At 29.6% G+C, this 18,925-nt stretch overlaps 3 protein-coding genes across 4 annotated transcripts in view; 1 reads left to right on the top strand and 2 right to left on the bottom strand.

The window, feature by feature from the left end:
• Positions 1-275: 275 nt before the first annotated feature.
• Positions 276-3,541, bottom strand: LOC100775802 (serine/threonine-protein kinase Aurora-3). Of its 2 annotated transcripts, XM_006576338.4 has the most exons (7): positions 3,341-3,537; positions 2,959-3,201; positions 2,767-2,811; positions 1,506-1,601; positions 877-1,091; positions 704-776; positions 276-596 (listed from the first exon to the last, which is right to left on the bottom strand). In XM_006576338.4, exons 1-7 carry the CDS (start codon positions 3,443-3,445, stop codon positions 498-500), a joined length of 876 nt encoding a protein of 291 aa, XP_006576401.1. In that variant the 5' UTR covers positions 3,446-3,537; the 3' UTR covers positions 276-497. The 2 variants fall into 2 exon arrangements, with proteins under 2 accessions (XP_006576401.1, XP_003521942.1); XM_003521894.5 differs by lacking the exon at positions 2,767-2,811 and having other exon boundaries at positions 3,341-3,541.
• Positions 3,542-5,416: 1,875 nt separating this feature from the next.
• On the top strand, positions 5,417-11,256 carry LOC100780243 (cytochrome P450 704C1). The gene is made up of 5 exons (XM_003521501.5): positions 5,417-6,157; positions 6,633-6,917; positions 8,589-8,933; positions 9,882-10,082; positions 10,816-11,256. Exons 1-5 carry the CDS (start codon positions 5,636-5,638, stop codon positions 10,996-10,998), a joined length of 1,536 nt encoding a protein of 511 aa, XP_003521549.1. The 5' UTR covers positions 5,417-5,635; the 3' UTR covers positions 10,999-11,256.
• A 6,298-nt stretch (positions 11,257-17,554) lies between these two features.
• Positions 17,555-18,925, bottom strand: part of LOC100775259 (BEACH domain-containing protein C2) — a 32,076-nt gene continuing 30,705 nt past the window's right edge. The window contains exons 31-32 of the mRNA XM_041014316.1: positions 18,581-18,703; positions 17,555-18,007 (exon numbers count right to left, since the gene is read on the bottom strand). Of these exons, the coding sequence (XP_040870250.1) occupies positions 17,933-18,007; positions 18,581-18,703 (198 nt within the window). The 3' untranslated portion in view covers positions 17,555-17,932. The remainder of the gene's footprint in view (positions 18,008-18,580; positions 18,704-18,925) is intronic.

Genomic DNA, 18,925 nt, shown 5'->3' with positions numbered 1-18,925 from the left:
ATTAACAAAATGAACAAAATTGCTTATTTTGAAAAATAAGAAAACTAAATGTCTTGATTTAAAAATAAAAGAATAAAATTACAAATTTAAAATTATAGGAAGTTTAAAATTGCAATTTAGTTAAAAATATATAATAATATGATAAAAAGAGATAGAATGAAAAAACAAGAATAAAAAGTGTGGCGAAAATACGTAGTACTACTTTAATGTTTATACCTTTTCAACCATATAGAATGTCACGTGCTATGATATGAAATTAATTTTGAAACTCTGAATGTACAAATATGATTCTGTATATACAATATTGTCACCACAACAGAGAATTCTTAAAGCCACTAACAATTCTGCACATTCGTAACCTTCCTAATCCCCATAGCAATGGACAGTGTCGTTCAAGTTGATAATAGATTAGAATTCTGAAAATTTTAAAAAATATTTCATTACATTGCAATATCAGATGAAAAATTCAGCTCTAATTCCTCTACAAAAAGTTTACACTAGTTGCAGACACCCTTGGGATCTGCATTCTTGGTTATCCAAGGATGCTCCATTATCCTCTGAAGTGAGAGCCTTCGTGAAGAGTCTTTTACCAGCAGCTGCATCAATTTACAGATTGCAGTAATAAGAAGGACTAAATCTGTTCTCTGAAAGGATATGCTTTTGCCTGGATATAAAATTTAAATATATATAGATAAGAACTTACTCGACTAATAAGATTTTTGGCTTCTAAAGAAACATTAGGAGTAGAAGGGAAACTTAGGTCAACTTTCATTATCCTGCACAAATATAAAATACATTAAATATGCATTGCAAAAGTGGCATTTAATTTATGATGATAAACTACACACTATATAGAAGTCTCATGAACTTCCATACCTTTTGAAGGTATCAACTTGACTCTCAGCCTCAAATGGAGGAGCACCATAAAGGAACTCATAGCAAAGGATACCCAGAGTCCAGTTATCAACTGCGTAATCATGAGCTTTGTTTTCAACCATTTCGGGTGCTAAATAATCCAAGGTTCCACACATAGTATGCCTTTTGCTTCGAGACTGTACAGACCAACCAAAGTCTGCAATCTTAAGACGACCCTGAAACCAAGCCATTATCAATTTAATTATACAAGTTCCCCCTAAAGCTAAAAAATAAATGGTTCCAATTAGTTGCTAAGTGGTTTTCATCATATATCTACAATAAGCAACATTCTCAGTGCAAGTTTGCTTCATTTGTTTTCATCTCTTTTGAATGCGGAGCAGAGCTAGGAAGGAAAAAAAATGACAAAGCGAATATGGTAGGCAGGACTGTAAATTTTTCAAAAACATCAGTGAGGAGGCGGAATAATAAATGATTGAAATGAACTGCAAAATATTGTATACTTAGTATTGTGCAGGTAACTGAATTTCATCGAGTTGTGTTGCCATAAGTTGATGTCAAGTGAAGAAAAATACACATTATTAGCATGGGCAATAGGAACATAAAAAGAGGTAAAAGAAGAGAAAGCATACCTCATGGTCAAGCAACAAATTTTCAGGCTTGATATCCCTGTGGATAACATGCTTCTCATGACAATATGCCAATGCCTTTGTGAGGCTTAAAATATACTAAAATTTTCAAATGAAAGAAAGTTACGACTCAACATAATACAAAAATACACAAGACTTGCTTAAAAAAAAAAAGTAGTTTAGTGACAAGCATAGAATATAACATAAATCCCACTAAGAAAAATTTCTAATGCATTTTCACTCAATTTCTTTATGGTTCCATATTTCACAGCATTTCAATACAATAAGTTCTACAGCCACATAATAACAAGCATATCATAACTTGATAGTACTTAATTAATTGTAAAGAAGAGTTCTGCTCTGTTACCATCCAATCTCTCCAGTTATTTAATTAATTTCTCACTGAACAAACTATGGCTTCTTTATGCTCTCCCTCATTTTTGTCTCAAAAGTCAAAACCCAATAATCTAACACAATGCCTAGAAGGCTAGAACCAATGAAAATGTTAATCATTCAGCAACTAAGACACAGTTAAGCTACCTCCAAAAGAAGGCCAGATCAAAGCATTATCAATAGTTAGTTAGAATGGCATTAAAATCAGGAAGGGTATCATGTAGAAATGAAAAGGTTACACAAGATGAACCTTCACAACATCATAAGTCACTACTCTAGGTAAAACCAAGTCAAGAAACCAGCCTTATTTGACTAAGTACCCATAATATACAAGTAAAACCAATAAACTTTCACACCTTGTCACCACTTTTATGTCATGGTTTCAAAATTTTGTGTAGAAAACAGTAAAAACAGAATAATAAAACGAAAACAAATTTTTTTCTTAAACCAAACACTCCCTTGACACACCATAGCACACCTTCCAATGTAAAACTTATAATCAAGTTTAATTTAAGCATACATCACAATCAGGTCCAACAATATTGAAACTGAATTTCACCAAATTCAATTCTACCAAAATCTAAAACAAACAGAGAATAAGTGCATGTTTGGTTAAGCGATCAATTATCCAAAACCACGTTAAAATACAAGTTAAGTGATTTTAGGTACATATTTACATCTTGGGTCTGACATTCAAAAATTGATTTTGGATCCAAAATTGATTTTGAGGTGAAGAACCTTCAGGCAATTATTGCCTTGGATAAAAAAAATTGCACTAAGTTCACGACTATTAACATGCTTTTAGAGTAACAAGGTTTTTAAAAAATTATCACAATCCTTGATATTGCAAGAAATAGGGGACAAACGCTACCAATGCAGTCGCACTGCGATTGCAGAGACCTCCAAAACCTTGACACTGCAACATCCAATCATAAATTACTTCACATCAAAATCAATTTCATTGAAAATCAATTTTACGAACATTCACCAAAGCATACACTGAACAGAATATTCAAAACAGGCATACACAGACACACATTGAGTGACAGTAAGAAAGGGTTACCGTTGCAGCCTGCTTCTCATTAAAATGCCCTTTTTTGCTAAGCTCCTTGTAAAGCTCCCCATTGTGAGCATATTCGAGAATCAAATAGACGCGCTCCGAGTCATGAAACCAACCGTAGAGACGAAGCACGTTCTGGTGCTGCAGGCTGAACTGAATCTCCATCTCCCTCCTCAGCTGGTGGTGAATTCTGTACTTCTCAAGCTGTTCCTTAAAAATAACCTTCAATGCAACCACGAATTTACTCTGCAAAAACCAAACAAATGAAAAATAATAATAATTACACAAATTTGTTCAGTGATTTTTATTGTCCAATTTGAAGATTCCAAAGTGCTTGAAAACCTAATTTGTTTGGGAGATTTGAAATTTGTGAGGAGAATGAAACCTTGACTTCTCTGGCGACGTAGACTCTGCCGAATTTGCCTTTTCCGAGAGGCTTTCCGATCTCGAAGTCGTTGAGGGACCATTCTCGTTTAGGGTTTCCGTCCATTTTCGGATCCGATGAGTGTTCTGAGAATTTGAATTTGTTCGAAACCGCCCAAGCTCAAACCGCACTGTTTAGTATAAGATAAAATTGTGAATTTAATTTTCACGGGCTGCCATTTTATTCTATAATTAAAATTACTTAGATCATGTCATAGGTATAACACGAATAAAGATTCTTTTCATTTTCTTTCTCTCAATTTCTTTTATTGTTAAGTCTTTAAAAAATTAATATAATTTTTCATAAAGTGTGTATCATTTTCATCTTTTTGAATGCTTGTGAAATGAATGAAAAAAATAGTAAGAATTTATTTTCATTTGACACCCATGAGTTATGTGACACATGATACACACTTGAATGATGATGACACATATTATATGAGTCTATGAAATTGTTATGTCAATTAAATCTTAAAAATTATAATAGATGTTACTTTAATTTAAAAAAAAAAACATTGAAAGATATTATTTTAGAATAAAAGAACTTTTTTTAATAACTTTTTTTTCTTTCAAAATAAGATGATTTTTTTTAATTCAAAGAAGGGTCTATTTACCTACCTTCTTAAGCCAACTTTCTAAGTTTTTTTTTAATGCTATTGAATATTGATATTAACTCTCAACAAAAGATGTTGAAATATTGCTTTTTAATATTTTATATTAATTTTATGTTAACTTTCTAAAAGTCCAAAAATAATAAAACTAGAATCTAGTTCATAAAGAGGTGTTAGGTCAAACATTTGAGTTGTATGGACTTAAGAATTTTTTTAAAATTAAACAGTTGATAATAACTAATCTAACATAAATAAATGTCAAAAACAATCCAACAAAGTGGCACTTAAAACAAGAAGAGCAGTGTCTATGCTTCATTGGTTAAAACTTAAAACCATTACTATTTTGTCAAGTTTGGGGTGAGTTCATGTTAAACTCTTGCTAGCTGTTCAACACTCCCAAAACTCAAGGTTTTGTTAGCACTAGAGTTGGCCATGTGACCAAATTTGTAACCCATGAAACCTTCAATTCAAATGGATTCTTTTTTAGCAAACTTGCACCCCCACTGCTTAACTTGCAAGCTAAACGGACTAGTCCGCATTATAAAAAAATAAAATAAATTAAAAATCTAAATTTGGACCCATTTTAAAAAACAATGTGAATTGTCTAATAAAAAAAAATCAAACAAATAAATATTTACTAATCTTATTAATATTGAACTTTGTAAAAGAAAGGAGTTTAATAATTAAAAATAAGATTATGAAAAAAGATTCTTTTGAATACTAAAATTACTTTTTAAATTTAGATTCTTGTATTCATAATTCAATTTTTTTTAATTATTATCGCCAAAATACAAACATAATTTGCATCTTCTTAAACCACTTGAAAAGCATTTCTCTACATCATCTTTACTTAATCAACACTCAAGCACTAATCAATCTATGCTAAATCAATACATTATTCAACCAACTATAAAGAAAGTACTTAATTTGCCAAGTGTCGAGTCTAAATCCAAAGTTTGGGCCACTTAGTCTCTTCACTTGCCCTATAGTTTTTTTATTATGTTTATTTTTACTAAACTAACCCATATATATATATATTAATTATGTGAGTTTAAAAAAAACCTGTGCCCCCTCTGGTAAACCCGGTTAACCCGACAAACCGGACTAAAAAACTGCAAAACAAACAAACTCTAAAAAATAAGGCCCATATCATGTGTGTTGTGGGTTTCACGGGGTTCCCACAAGCCCAAGCCCATTTGGCCGGCTCTAGTTAGCAATCCGCCAAGGCAAAGACAAATTTTAAGAGGTTGAGGTTAATGACTTTACCACACTTTTGTTTTTCATTATTATTGTGATTGTCATTGCAATATTAAAGCCTTGTGCTGACCTATTTCCTAGATTAGCATTTACAATGATAACAAAGTGAATTAAAAATAGAGAAATATGGAATTCAGTAATCAGAGGGTTTATAAAACTAATAGAGAAAAATTGTGTTAGAAAGGGTTACAGTAAAATTCAAAGAACCAAAACTACAGGGTTGAGACAGAACACAAGTATAGGAAGCCCCGTGTTGACCTCTAATAAGAGGTCATTGACTTTGTCTTCAATGCTTGTCTTTTGGTGTTGGAGCTGTACCAACTACCAACACAGTAACTCCACCTTTTCTTTGATCAAAACCTCTGAAGAGAAACAAGGCACACACAAAGATGGATTTTTTGCACACCCTGTTGAGTTTGATAGCCTTTTCTTTTCTGGGTATCTTCCTAGTCTTTTGTTTCATCATGTTAACCATAATTATAGGAAAATCAATAGGGGACCCTGATTATGCTCCAGTAAAAGGCACAGTGTTTAACCAGCTATTATACTTCAACACACTCCATGACTACCAAGCTCAACTGGCCAAAACTAATCCAACTTTTCGGCTACTGGCTCCGGATCAAAGCGAGTTGTACACCGCAGACCCGCGAAATGTCGAACACATACTGAAAACCAACTTTGATAAGTACTCAAAAGGCAAGTATAACCAGGATATTATGACTGATCTTTTTGGTGAGGGGATTTTTGCCGTTGATGGTGACAAGTGGAGGCAGCAAAGGAAGCTTGCAAGTTTTGAATTCTCCACAAGGGTTCTTAGAGATTTCAGTTGTTCTGTCTTTAGAAGGAATGCTGCTAAGTTGGTCAGGGTTATCTCAGAATTTTCCCACCAGGGTCAGGTTTTTGATATGCAAGTGAGTGGTTGTATTTTCCTAGAACACATAGTATATGATTGTTGAAGGATTGAAATTTTTGTTTTGAATTCTGTTTGGATAAACTTTTTCACATGCACTTATCAGATAAGAGAATAAGAAGGTAAAATGAATTAAGTTTCACCCGTGAACTAAAATCAACTTATGCATTTTAGTTTCTCCAATAAAACCATTCAGGTGTCTTCTACTCTTCTTCAGCTTAGTCTTATTAAGTAAGCTTGTTTTGATCATGGTTTTGTTTGAACGATCATCAATGATCAATTTTAAGCTAGTATTTCATAGCTTATTCTTTCATCAATAAGAAAAGTGGACCAAAGAAATATGTATGTTAAACAATGCTAACATTAGATCGGTTAGAATTAGGAGTTATTTGAACAAATTTTCTTTTCAGTTACTATCATATAATCTTTCAGTTGAAAGAAGTGATGTAGATGCAAACATTTTGTTATTTTTCTAGGACATACTAATGAGATGCACTCTGGACTCCATATTCAAAGTTGGGTTTGGAACAGAATTGAATTGCTTGGATGGATCGAGCAAAGAGGGAAGTGAGTTCATGAAGGCCTTTGATGAGTCAAATGCTTTGATTTATTGGCGCTATGTTGATCCTTTCTGGAAGCTCAAGAGGTTTCTTAACATTGGTTGTGAAGCTACCCTTAAGAGAAACGTGAAAATAATAGATGATTTTGTCCATGGAGTAATTAAGACAAGAAAGGCACAATTGGCACTTCAGCAAGAATATGTGAGTAGATCAATTGCTTCTGTTCCCCCCTCAATATCTTTGTGTTTCATTTGAATAAATAACATATGTAAATAAAAATTGAGTGGTGCTTAGCATATTAATTATAGAGTTTAATTTTCAATCACATCACTGTTAATATAAAGATTCTTACTCTTTCAATTAATCAGAAGTCACCTTATATTGATTTTTAAAATAGTTATTTGTTAACTTGTTGGCAGTGCATCAATTTGTCATCACTAATAAAGTACTCAAAAATTCAATTGTCGAATTCACAGGAATTTTGTTTGTATTTAGATTAATGTAAATCCAATTTACAAGTAAAAGATAAGGAAATAATAATAAATAAAGAAAAATAGGAAATAAGAGAAAGATTTGAAAGAAAAGATAAAACATTTAAAGATGAAAATAGAAGATAGAAAAGAGAAAAGATTTAAATTAAAAGATGATAAAGATAAAAAATAGAAGATAAAAAAGATAAGACAAGAAAAGTAAAAGACAAGAAAAATAAAAGATTAAGATGAAAATAAAGAAAGATAAATTTCAAAATCTGATAATGTTGAGACCTAATATGCCTTATTTGCCTAAGATGTATTATTTTAGTTTTTCTCTATCAGTTTGGTGAATTTTTTTTCTATCCACATCTATTAAAATACTTTCCCTTGATGTCTCAGGATGATAAGCTTATCTTACCTATCTATCTCCCAAATATTTTTGCAAAGACTCAATAGATAAAATACATGAAGTTTTAATTCTAGATGTTTGCATGCATGAGCATAATGCAATCACTCTATGTTTAGCAATAATTTTATTAGGATACCCTTCCTTTTAGTTTTATTAGAAATTATCCTCTTTCGAGCGACTAATTCTTAAAACAGATGCATGCAAAACCTTCTTGTTTTTTTAGTAAGGATTACCCTCTGTCTAGCATCTAACCCCAAAGATGATACAAGGATGAATGATGCATGAAATTAAAAGTAAGAAATGATAATAGAAAAGAAAACACATGTTTGCATTGATAAATGTGAAGTGTACAATCATAAGGGGCCTTATACTTGAAAAGGGGTTTAGAAAGAAGGGGTGAAAAAAGAAAGATTTCCTCTATTAGAGACACTATGTATTCATTAGAGAGCTATGAGTCTTCGAGGTGATGGTGATATTTTTTCCTTGTGTTGACTCCTTTTTTATAATTGTGGACTTGAGCCTGATGCAAAAAATATTCTTTATTCATATTTTTGATATTTTTCTGGATCTTTTTCACTTTTAATTCCTCTTTTTCATATCTGCAAGTCATAAATAAGAAAAATATCAATTCCTATCATTTAAGCAAAAAATAACTACTAAATAAATATTTTTAAAGATATTTTCAATATATTTTTATTATAAAAAATAACTCATATTTAACCGTTATCATTAGTAGCACATGACAATTTGTGATTGGATAGAATATTTGTATAGTAATGCATTTTAATTAAAATCATCAATAATATAAATCTTTGACCTGAGCCAGATTAAGATGGACTGAAAATAATGTGGTATTTACCAAAAAGTCTTGTCATGATATCCTTGCATTTGAACCATCTGGTCTTCCAAATTTAAAATTTTCTACTGCTTTAGAACTTGTTACAATTAAGGATGATTGATGACATTCAAATGATTGCTTTTGATTTTCAGAATGTCAAAGAGGACATACTATCAAGGTTTTTGATTGAGAGCAAGAAGGACCAAAAAACTATGACTGATCAGTACTTGAGGGATATAATTCTCAACTTTATGATAGCTGGCAAAGACACAAGTGCAAACACTCTTTCATGGTTCTTCTACATGCTCTGCAAGAACCCTCTTATAGAGGAAAAGATTGTGCAAGAAGTGAGAGATGTCACTTGTAGTTGTAGCCATGAAAGTGAACCAAACATAGAAGAATTTGTGGCCAAAATAACAGATGACACCCTTGATAGAATGCATTATCTTCATGCAGCATTGACAGAGACCTTGAGACTTTACCCTGCAGTCCCCGCGGTACCTTCTATAAAATTTTCTAAAAAGCATATTGAATTATCTCTTCCTTGCTCTACAGAATTTTTATTAGAGTACCATTATCACGTGTTACATAATCATCCAAATTAATTGTGCTTTTGATAGTTGCATAATCTGACTTGATTCTTGCATAATCTGACTTGTTGAAGTATTTTTGTGTGTGTATGTACATTTCTAGTTAACACTTGTAGATTAGAGATAGCTTGGAATAGATAGAGATGAAATGATTTATGTGTCTTTACATGATACGTTAGGTTTTAGTTCTTGACAAGGTATCAGAGATTCTATGACTAAATACTCAGAGTTTTGATTCTTATTTCCCTTATTCTTCTAATAAAAGTTGAAATTTAACACAAGATAATGTTGGCCTTACATGTTCATGTCAGCTTCTAGCCCAGAGGGCTCTTGTTTGAGGGAACATGTTAGAGATAAAACCATTAATGTGTCTTCTTCACCGGATAGATTAGGTGCATGTTTGGGTTAAAGTTGACAAACTTAATTTTGGAGTAATTTTTATTTTGCAAACTGAATTTGCAAAAGGAACCTTGGTCTTGCATTTATGGAAATTTTGTTTCGGGAAAAATATAAGAGTGAGAACGTACTTTTGAGTTTTGAGGATAACAAAACATGTCAGAAAACTGAGTTTACTCGCCAGACTGAGTTTGGAGCACCCAAAACGAGAATCTAAACATGCTCCAAGTTTTTGAAATAGTTGATTTATGATAAATACCAGTATAGACTGATATTTTTAATAAAACTAACAAACTAACATTTGTTGATAAAAAAAAGTTATAAAGTAAAATGCTATATAATTTTACATAGTTTTCACTTCATGTGACTCTAATATAAATTTGCTATGTTAGGATGCAATTACTTGTTATATATGTAGATTCTGATTACCTTATCTTTGGTGTATGATTTAAATTCAAGGATGGGAGGTCTGCAGAGGCACATGATATACTTCCTGATGGCCACAAACTGAAAAAGGGGGATGGAGTGTACTATTTGGCCTATGGTATGGGTCGAATGTGTTCCATTTGGGGTGAAGATGCTGAGGAATTTCGTCCTGAAAGATGGCTCAACAATGGAATTTTCCAACCTGAATCGCCATTCAAATTCGTAGCTTTCCATGTTTGTACCTTCATATACTCCTTTAAATTAACATGCTTGCTTCATCCCTTATATAAGAAATGATCAATTTACACCACTATAAGATAAACTAACACTTAAACTATCAACTATCCTATTTTATTTAGAACATGATTTTTACTTATCTTATGATTGAATTATAAATTTTATTGTTAGGGTGAAATTTTATTAAAATTGAACACTTATAGGTTTTATATAATCAAATGATTATTATTTTTATATATTTTAAAAATATATATTAATTACATTAATTTTGTTACACATCAATATGATACTAAACAATTTTAGATTAACATAAGATTTTTTAATAAGTAAAAATTTTATTAATAATAAAGTGTTTGGTTGAGATATATCCAATTTAAATAGAATTGACATAGTGGTATAAAATCCCGTTGCATTTATATGTGAGAAAATAATCTATTTAGTGAGAAAATTTGTATTCGATTTCTTCGATGTGTAAAATTCCTTTGGACCATCGACAATTACGTACAACCTAGATTAATTTCTTACCTAGGACTAAAAAAAAGTCCCCAATAAGATTTTATAAAATATAATTATATGATAAGAACTTTTGATTCAATGATAATTTTTAAGATAAAATTATCTTATATAAATTTATAATATAGTGTAAGAATTGATGTAATTTATAGTAGTGTAAGTTGATTTTCTCCCTTGTCCCTATATATGTATGTTTTAATTAATGGTGTCATTGCAGGCTGGACCTCGAATCTGCTTAGGGAAGGACTTTGCATACAGACAGATGAAAATAGTAGCAATGGCTCTTGTTCGTTTCTTCAGGTTTAAACTGTCAAATAGAACACAAAATGTGACTTACAAGGTCATGTTTACGCTTCACATCGACAAGGGTCTTCTTCTATGTGCAATTCCAAGGTCATGAATAGTGGCTAACAGATCATATATCTCTAGTGTTTCAGTTTCACTTTGCTATATAGATTTCTAATTTGCAATATATGACTCTGCCATGTTGCTAGGTGAAGAAGACATTATTTTCAAGTGTGTTTATGAATGTATATATTTCCAAAAGCCTTTTTTTTTTGTTAATGTTTATGGAATTTCAGACTTTTCAATCGATATGATGAATGTTATTAAGGTGTTCGACTTGTTGCTTGGGTTTGTAAAATTCAAATAAAAGTTAGTTTTTTATTACCATTTAGGGTTACTTTTTGAATCGATTTCCATTTAGGAGTTCAATTAATTCTTATTTAAGAATAAATCATAAAAGTAGTTATCACTTTTACATACATAAAAGTAATTACGGCTTTATAAATCGAAGTCGTATAAAAATTTATTACCCTTGTTTATAAAATTGTAATTACTTTTATCACTTACCCCTAAATAGAATGCCCCCATTTGGTAATTTTTTTTAAAAAAACAATCCCCAAATCATAAAAAAGCTTAAGGGGCATTTGTTTTAAAGATATTTTTTTTAGTCCTAGAAATATTTTTTTCTTGGAAATATAATATGAGAATGTTATTTCTGAGTATTATTAAAAAAAGTGATTCGTTATTAATAAAATTGTTTGTGATTATTTTTTATATTCCTAAGAGTAATTAAAACATGTGTTTGATTGAATTATTTTTTTTTTCTAAGGGATATATATTATAATTACTAAAATATCCTTATTATAAACCAGAACCCATAACTTGATGATTAAGATTGAATTTTTAACTCTATATTTTTGACATATGAATACACATTGCATACCTATTGAAAGAGAAAATCAGAATCCCTCCTGCGACGATTACGATAATAGAAAGAGGAATAATAAAAGATGAGCATCAGAGGAAAAAAAAATTATGGTAAAACGTAGAAATAAAAATGGCGGTAAAAAATTGTGGGAGCATTAATCGGATGGGAACATAATTAATTTTTTGGATTACAAAAAATGCTTAATTAAATTTTGCATACCTATAACATTCATTTTTTTCAACTAAATACTTGAAAAAAATTTCAGTTTCATTTTACTACTTACTATTAATCGCCTTCTCTTAAGTGATAACATGAAGTGTCATATCATCACGACGTTTGACACCTCATTGTCACATTATCATCTTCAATTACATGGTAATAACACGTCAATGATTAGACGTGACACTCCATCTGTCATGCTATCACTTTACGAAAAGAGATTAACGATACGTAATAAGTTGAAATATAAAATTTTTTCTGGTAGGTATTTGACAACAAATAAATTTTTAGGTAGTAATTTGAAAACAACCTATTTTTTAGGTATAAAAAACCTATTTAAATCATATATAATTGATGTTTTGCAGTCTATGATTAATGTACACATATAACATATTATGTCTTCTCTTACTCTTCTTTCACTATCCTCTAGATTCAAAATATATATCTCATTATTTGATCATATTGATTCTTTTTTAGTTTTATCCAAATATTAAATATACGTATCTTATTTCTTTAATTTCATCTTTAATATTATTTTATTAATCTAGTTCAGTTGATTAAACATGATAAATTGATAGATGAGTTATTGTAAATTTTAAAGTGTTTTTTCATTCCTACCAATAAAAATATTTTATTAATTTAATGTCTTTCTTATTTTGAATGAAGGATTATCTTAAAAAAATAAATAGGATAAAGTTTCTTAAGTTTATATAAAAGTAAATTACATATATTGCTCATCAAGTTATTTTAATTAATTTTTAATTTTTTTGACAAGTTTACAAATATTTGATCAAATAAAAGTGTTTGAGAAACCATTTTTTTATTTATTTATAAGATTTATTTTTAAACATAACTTAAATTTACGATTATCATTTTTATTTTCAATAAAATAATAAAATTTATCATTTATCACTGGATCTAAAATTAAATTATTTATTTTGATAAAACTCTTCGTTATCATTTGTTAACTAAAAAATTATTTTTCAGATAGATTTAATTAAATTTTTCATACCTAAAAAATAAAGCATGCTAAAGAGTTAAAAAAATATTTAAACATTTAACAATTTTTTATTGATAAATATTAATTATTAATTTATTAGTTTTTATTAGTAGGAGGTCTATCACATGACCCTTTTTTCCCTTCTCTTGTTTCTTAATCATAATATAATGAAAATCAAAAGCATTGAAAATTGGTTTCATTAAGTAACTAATATATAGAGGCCAAGGGGGTGAAACTGGTGTGTGAGCGTATTTTCTTTGAAGAAGCATCGGTGTGCTAGTACACTAACCTTACATGAATGCTGGTCCAAGGATTTGTCTAGGAAAGGAGTTTGCTTATAGACAGATGAAGATATTTGCAGCAGTCTTGTTAGGCTGTTTCCGCTTCAAAATGAATGATGAGAAGAAAAATGTCACCTACATGCAAGACGATGATAAATCTTCATATAGATGGAGGTCTTCAAATCAAGGCCTTTCATAGATACAGGGATTATAAGATTTTTGGAACAATCCAAACTCTACTCATGAAAAGCTCTAAGTAGTTTTAACAAAAGAGAATGAAAGTCTATTTAAAAATTGAAAGATATGTCTTGTTGGAAGGTTATTGTTTTCAACTAAGTTAATAATCTATACAATTCCATGTTATTAAAATAACTATTAAGAAGAAAAGTAGGTTGTACAAGAAAGTCTCCTGCAAAATAGGTAGCAAATAAATACACAGCTATTTTATGCAACATATTTATGCACTATTTTCTTAGCATTTTTTTTTTCCTTTCTATCTTGTTTTATCATATCATTTGTCAAAATTTTGAGTTTGAAACATGAGAATGCAATTATATCAAATACTTAAAAAAAACTTTATATCTCTTAACAATCTTATTATCTTCTAGTGAAAAATATATGTGATCTATACAAAAAATAATCAATATTCAAACATGACTTTTTATAGGCTAAATTATAAATTTAGTTTCTCTTTAATTTTTTGATATGCAATTTTAGGGTCTCCTTATGTTTTTCATGCGATTTTATTCTTCATATTTTAAAAAATTTAAAATTTTGGTTCAATCTACAATTTACCTACTTTATTTTTTTATCTTTTGTCTTATATTTTAATCAATTGAATTATTTTTTGATCTTGTACCTTAAATTAATATGTTAAATCTTGGTTTCATTTGGAGTAAAATAAAAGAAATAAAACCTTTGTAAAATTAAGTACTGAACCAAATTGCAGATTTTTTAATATGTGGACACTAAAATTGTGAAAAGATGAAGAGACTGAAATAGTAAATCAAGAGTTAAAGAAGAATCAAATTTGCAATTTAGTCTATGAAATAATTTTTTATCTCTACAATTTAGTGTTCTTTTTTTAATTTTTGTCCATGCAATATTGTTTTTTTTATTTTAGTTCTTGTAAAATATGTTAATTTTATTTTTTTTGCCTTCAAAGTGCTTAAATAACATTTTTTTTCACAAAGCGTTATCTAAAATACTTTAAAAATGAAAACAAAATAAACACATTTTACATTAACTACATTAATTTTTTTACAAGAAAAAAATGAAAGAAAAATATTTAATTATAGGGAAAAATATATATAAGCAAATAATATAAAAAGACATGTTTAGTTGGACAATTTAAATAGGGGTTTTTGCTTCCTACTCCTAGTTTTTCTTCCTGCACCCCATAAATATCCCTGGCCCTCTTAAGCGCACTAGCCTCCTCTTCCCTTTTCTAATTCTTCTTCCACCTCTCCCCTTTCTTGTTCTCTTTCTGCACCATTTGTTGGAACAACCATTTCTCTAAGGGAAAAATTATTTTTTATGTTATGGATTGTGTAATCCAGAATTATGTTAAGATTATTTCAAAAAAATCTCTCCGTAAGGAGAAAAAGTTTTTCTTTTTTTTTGTGTAATGGAAAAGCCTATATCTACAAGGGCTTTGAAGCATGATATGCTATGGAAAAGTCTATCCATAAGCTAATCGAAACCATTTATAGGCTAATCTAGAATGTATTTCAGAGTGTCTGTTTTGAAATATTAAAACTATATTCCGAAAAAGTCATTTCATGAGGGAAAAAAATATTGTGTTATGGACTGTGTAATCCAGCATTATGTTAAAATATTATGTTAACATAATTCTGGAAAGGCCTATTCATAAGGGAAAAAAACTATTTTGTGTTATGTTAAGGCCTATCCATAAGGGCTTTGAAGCATGATGTGTGATGAAAAAGCCTATCCATAGGCCAACTGAAACCATCTACAGGAGCCATCTACCGATGGGCAAGAAGTAAATTTAAAAATTATAGGGGTGTAGGTAGTAAATTATGAGTGCAGGAAGCAATGACCTTTAATCGGCTCATACAGTTTGTTGAACACCGTATGAGGACCCATAAAGAATCCTTGGAAGCAAATAATGCTACATATGAAGTCGAGATGGTGCACTCATCACATGAGCAAATTAGCCTTTTTTTTGAAGTTTTTTTTACATATTATTTCTACAATAATTCATATAAAAAATTATATGATTAATAGAAAAATAGAGTAACTAAGATATAATAAATTATATAAAAAAGATTTTTTTAAATTCATGATGTAAAAAAGAAATAAATAATTTATTTTAATTTATAAGAATAATAAAAAATATTACTTATTAGTTTTTGTTAGAATATTAGCAGGAGATCCAATTAAATTCATGATTTTTTTTTCTTCAACTCTTTTTTTAACTACTAAATCAATCTTATAACTCTTTTTGACATTGGGATATTGAAAAGGTTAAATTAACTTTCCTTTTAAGCAATTTGTGGTGAGTCACCCTAGGGTGAATTAAATTGTCTCACTTTAATGTGTATGATAAGATATGTATGATTATTGATTTTTTAATAGATATTTTAAAAGTTCTTGCTAATGTGGTTTTTTTAATTAGTTGTCAATATACAAATTTTTACATTAAAAATATATGAAAATTAAACTCATTGAAATTTAAATAAAAAATATTAATAGTGTGAATTTTGTTACTCTATTATTTAATTATATAATATCATATATGATAAGTGTAAAAATTCCTATAAAATTATATTTAAAATAATATATAATTAAATTACAACATTCAAATAATTTTATTTACATACTTACATGCTTAACATGCAAATAAGCTAGGGAAAGGAGTCTATAAATTTCGTGAGTATCTTACCTAACCTACTCACTAAAAAATTTTATTTTTAAAATATTTATCATACCAGTGTTTGTTGATCGAAATAGAATTGAACATAGATTCTTTAAATAAGATTTCATGTTTAAATATTATAGATGAATAAAATGTAATTGAAAGGAAAAATTTCACTAATAGTGATTAATTAATTTTTTTAATAGAGATTAGTCATTAAAATAATTGATAGATATTTTACACTTAAGCTATGCTCGATATGACATTTCAATTAGCTTCGAGCTTTTTTTACAAGTTGAAAAAATTTATTTGCCTGTTCGGTAAACAAGTTTTTTTAATAACTTCTAATGTTTTTTGGAACGGTAAACAAGAGTTAACATTAGCCGACCATTAGACATATAAAAGAATTATAAGATATATTTGCAGATATGTTCCTGAAATAATTTAACATGGCATAAACTGATTTATTTGAGTAGGAAAGGAGTTTGCTTATAGACAGATGAAGATATTCTCAGCAGTTTTGTTGGGCAGTTTCCGTTTTAAATTGAATGATGAGAAAAAAAATGTCACCTACAAGACAATGATAACTCTTCATATTGATGGAGGTCTTGAAATCAAGGCATTCCACAGATACAGGGATTAGAAGATGATTTTTGGAACAATCCAAAATCTACTGAAAAGAAGGTTATTGTTTTCAACTAAGTTAATAATGTATTTTATTCTCTGTTATTAAAACAATTATTAATTATCAAGAAGAAAAGCAGATTGGACAAGAAAGTTTCCTGTTAAATAGGTAACAAATAAATACACTGCTAATTTGTTCTTGCAACATTTTTAGGCAATACTTACTTACAATTCATAATTTTCTTCCTATCTCCCTTTATCACATCATTTATCTTATCTCACCTTTCTTCTCTCTCTCTCTCCTTATCTTTTTCTTAGTTACAGATAAATTTATAGAAAAAATGAGTAGAAATAGGATTTCTCAAACACATGACAATATGAATAGCTCTCCAGTATTTATTTTTTTCATTTCAAACAAAGGGGAATTCCTGGAAAAAAATTGCTGTACAGGAAAAGAAGCCATGAAAAATCTCCTGTCCCATTTGAGTGTCCTAAGGTGAGAAATTACATCCAAAAAATTTGACTTAAAAACAAGTGTACCTTTGAATACACTGACATTCCCTAAACAAATATGCCCTCATTCAAAACAAACTTAGAAATTAGAATACGCCCTTCATTGACTTGTTATGCGTACCCGTTATCCCAACACCTTTTGGCTTTTATTTCCACTAATTTAAGACATTTTAAAACTATTTAACAAACAGAAATTGTGATCAATGATAACCTATTAACCATTGAAATATTTTATTAATATAAACAAAATATTTAAGGCAGGTATTACATCTGAAAAGTGTTAGAAGAAAGAAGGGCTATGCTATTTTCACCATAATAAAAAAATAGAGAACAAAACTATATTGACTCAAACCTCAGTCAAAAGCTTGTTGATATTAATATTTCAGCTCAACTGGGAGAGCAAAAGAACCCTATACTAAATCTCATAACCTAATGCTATGGTGGTAACCGGTCAGAGTTGGTTGTTACATGTTACAAGATCCCTCCGAAGCATATAGATGCAACCATAATGCTTACAAACAGGAGTGCTATAACTCCATTCTGTTTTCCTATTAGTTATTATGTATAAAAGACCTGTTATCCACTTTCGTATGCCCTAAAAGCTTATCATTTTATGAGGTGCTTAAGCCCATCACCTTCCCAACCAAGCTTGAGCATTTGATCAACCACTTTCAAGCTCAACTGCAAGAAGCAATAAGCAGTAAGAGTTACTAACCATATCGGCTTTATCAGAAACCTTGTGAAACGTATAACATTTTATTTATCATTTTTATGATGGACTGAAGTCTGAACTCTGAAGGAATAATATTTTGGATAGTGCAGGTCGTACATTGCAAAAATTCGAAGCTTTAACCTTCTGTTAAGGAATGCAAACGTAATATAATTATCTAATTTAAGAATAAATGAAAGTTGCACACCAATCAAAGTCATACCCGCACTCACTAATGGAATGTAGTAGAATTTGATTGGTGACCATTCGGTCCAACTGGCACATAAAAATATCAAAATCTACCACACTGCACAGGTGTAAATTGTTAGATTCCAATTTATGTGCCACTGTGATTATTCTTTTAATTGTAAGAAACTAGACTGCAAGTGAAATATCAAAGTTTATCCTTTTAGCCAATTTACAAAAATCAGAAGAAAAAAATCACTCTCAGGACACATTGAATATTTAAAAACAGTATTCACTCGTGAAGCGTAAGCAATTATTGATATTTGACAATGATCCTTATCAATAGTTATTTAACTTACAGCCGGATCAGTAAAGATAATCAATTGTTTATCCCAAGTTGAAACCAAAAGATTTGTGTTATCCTTATTTAGAGCAAGAGCTGTGATATCCTGTCCTTCTTTCAGCCTCAATACATGAAATACCTACATAAGATAGTGTGGTAGAGTGGTTAGCATTGAAAAACAGTCTGCAGGAGATGCATAGTAGGGAAAGCAACGGGACTCATGAGGTTTGAGAGAATAAAAATGCAGTTCTTACTGAAAGTATTTTCTTATGGTATATGAAGTGAGGAATATACATAAAATATCATTTATCAGCTGTAAAGGAAGTTTGCAGGCACATAAAGGAACAGTTTGATGAGAAAT

Source organism: Glycine max, chromosome 3, assembly GCF_000004515.6.
Source record: "Glycine max cultivar Williams 82 chromosome 3, Glycine_max_v4.0, whole genome shotgun sequence".
In the NCBI taxonomy this organism is placed as follows: domain Eukaryota; kingdom Viridiplantae; phylum Streptophyta; class Magnoliopsida; order Fabales; family Fabaceae; genus Glycine; species Glycine max.
Note: the sequence above shows the minus strand (reverse complement) of the source record. Positions and strands in the feature narration are given on the sequence as shown.

Excerpts from the sequence above, each read along its gene's own strand:
- LOC100780243 (XM_003521501.5), top strand. The coding sequence starts at position 5,636 with ATGGATTTTTTGCACACCCTGTTGAGTTTGATAGCCTTTTCTTTTCTG. Across the intron at positions 6,158-6,632 it reads GTCAGGTTTTTGATATGCAA|GACATACTAATGAGATGCAC; the intron begins GTGAGTGGTTGT and ends TTATTTTTCTAG. Across the intron at positions 8,934-9,881 it reads TTTACCCTGCAGTCCCCGCG|GATGGGAGGTCTGCAGAGGC; the intron begins GTACCTTCTATA and ends TTTAAATTCAAG.
- LOC100775802 (XM_006576338.4), bottom strand. The coding sequence starts at position 3,445 with ATGGACGGAAACCCTAAACGAGAATGGTCCCTCAACGACTTCGAGATC. Across the intron at positions 2,812-2,958 it reads ATGAGAAGCAGGCTGCAACG|TGTCAAGGTTTTGGAGGTCT; the intron begins GTAACCCTTTCT and ends TGGATGTTGCAG. Across the intron at positions 1,602-2,766 it reads ATCGCAGTGCGACTGCATTG|TATATTTTAAGCCTCACAAA; the intron begins GTAGCGTTTGTC and ends TGAAAATTTTAG.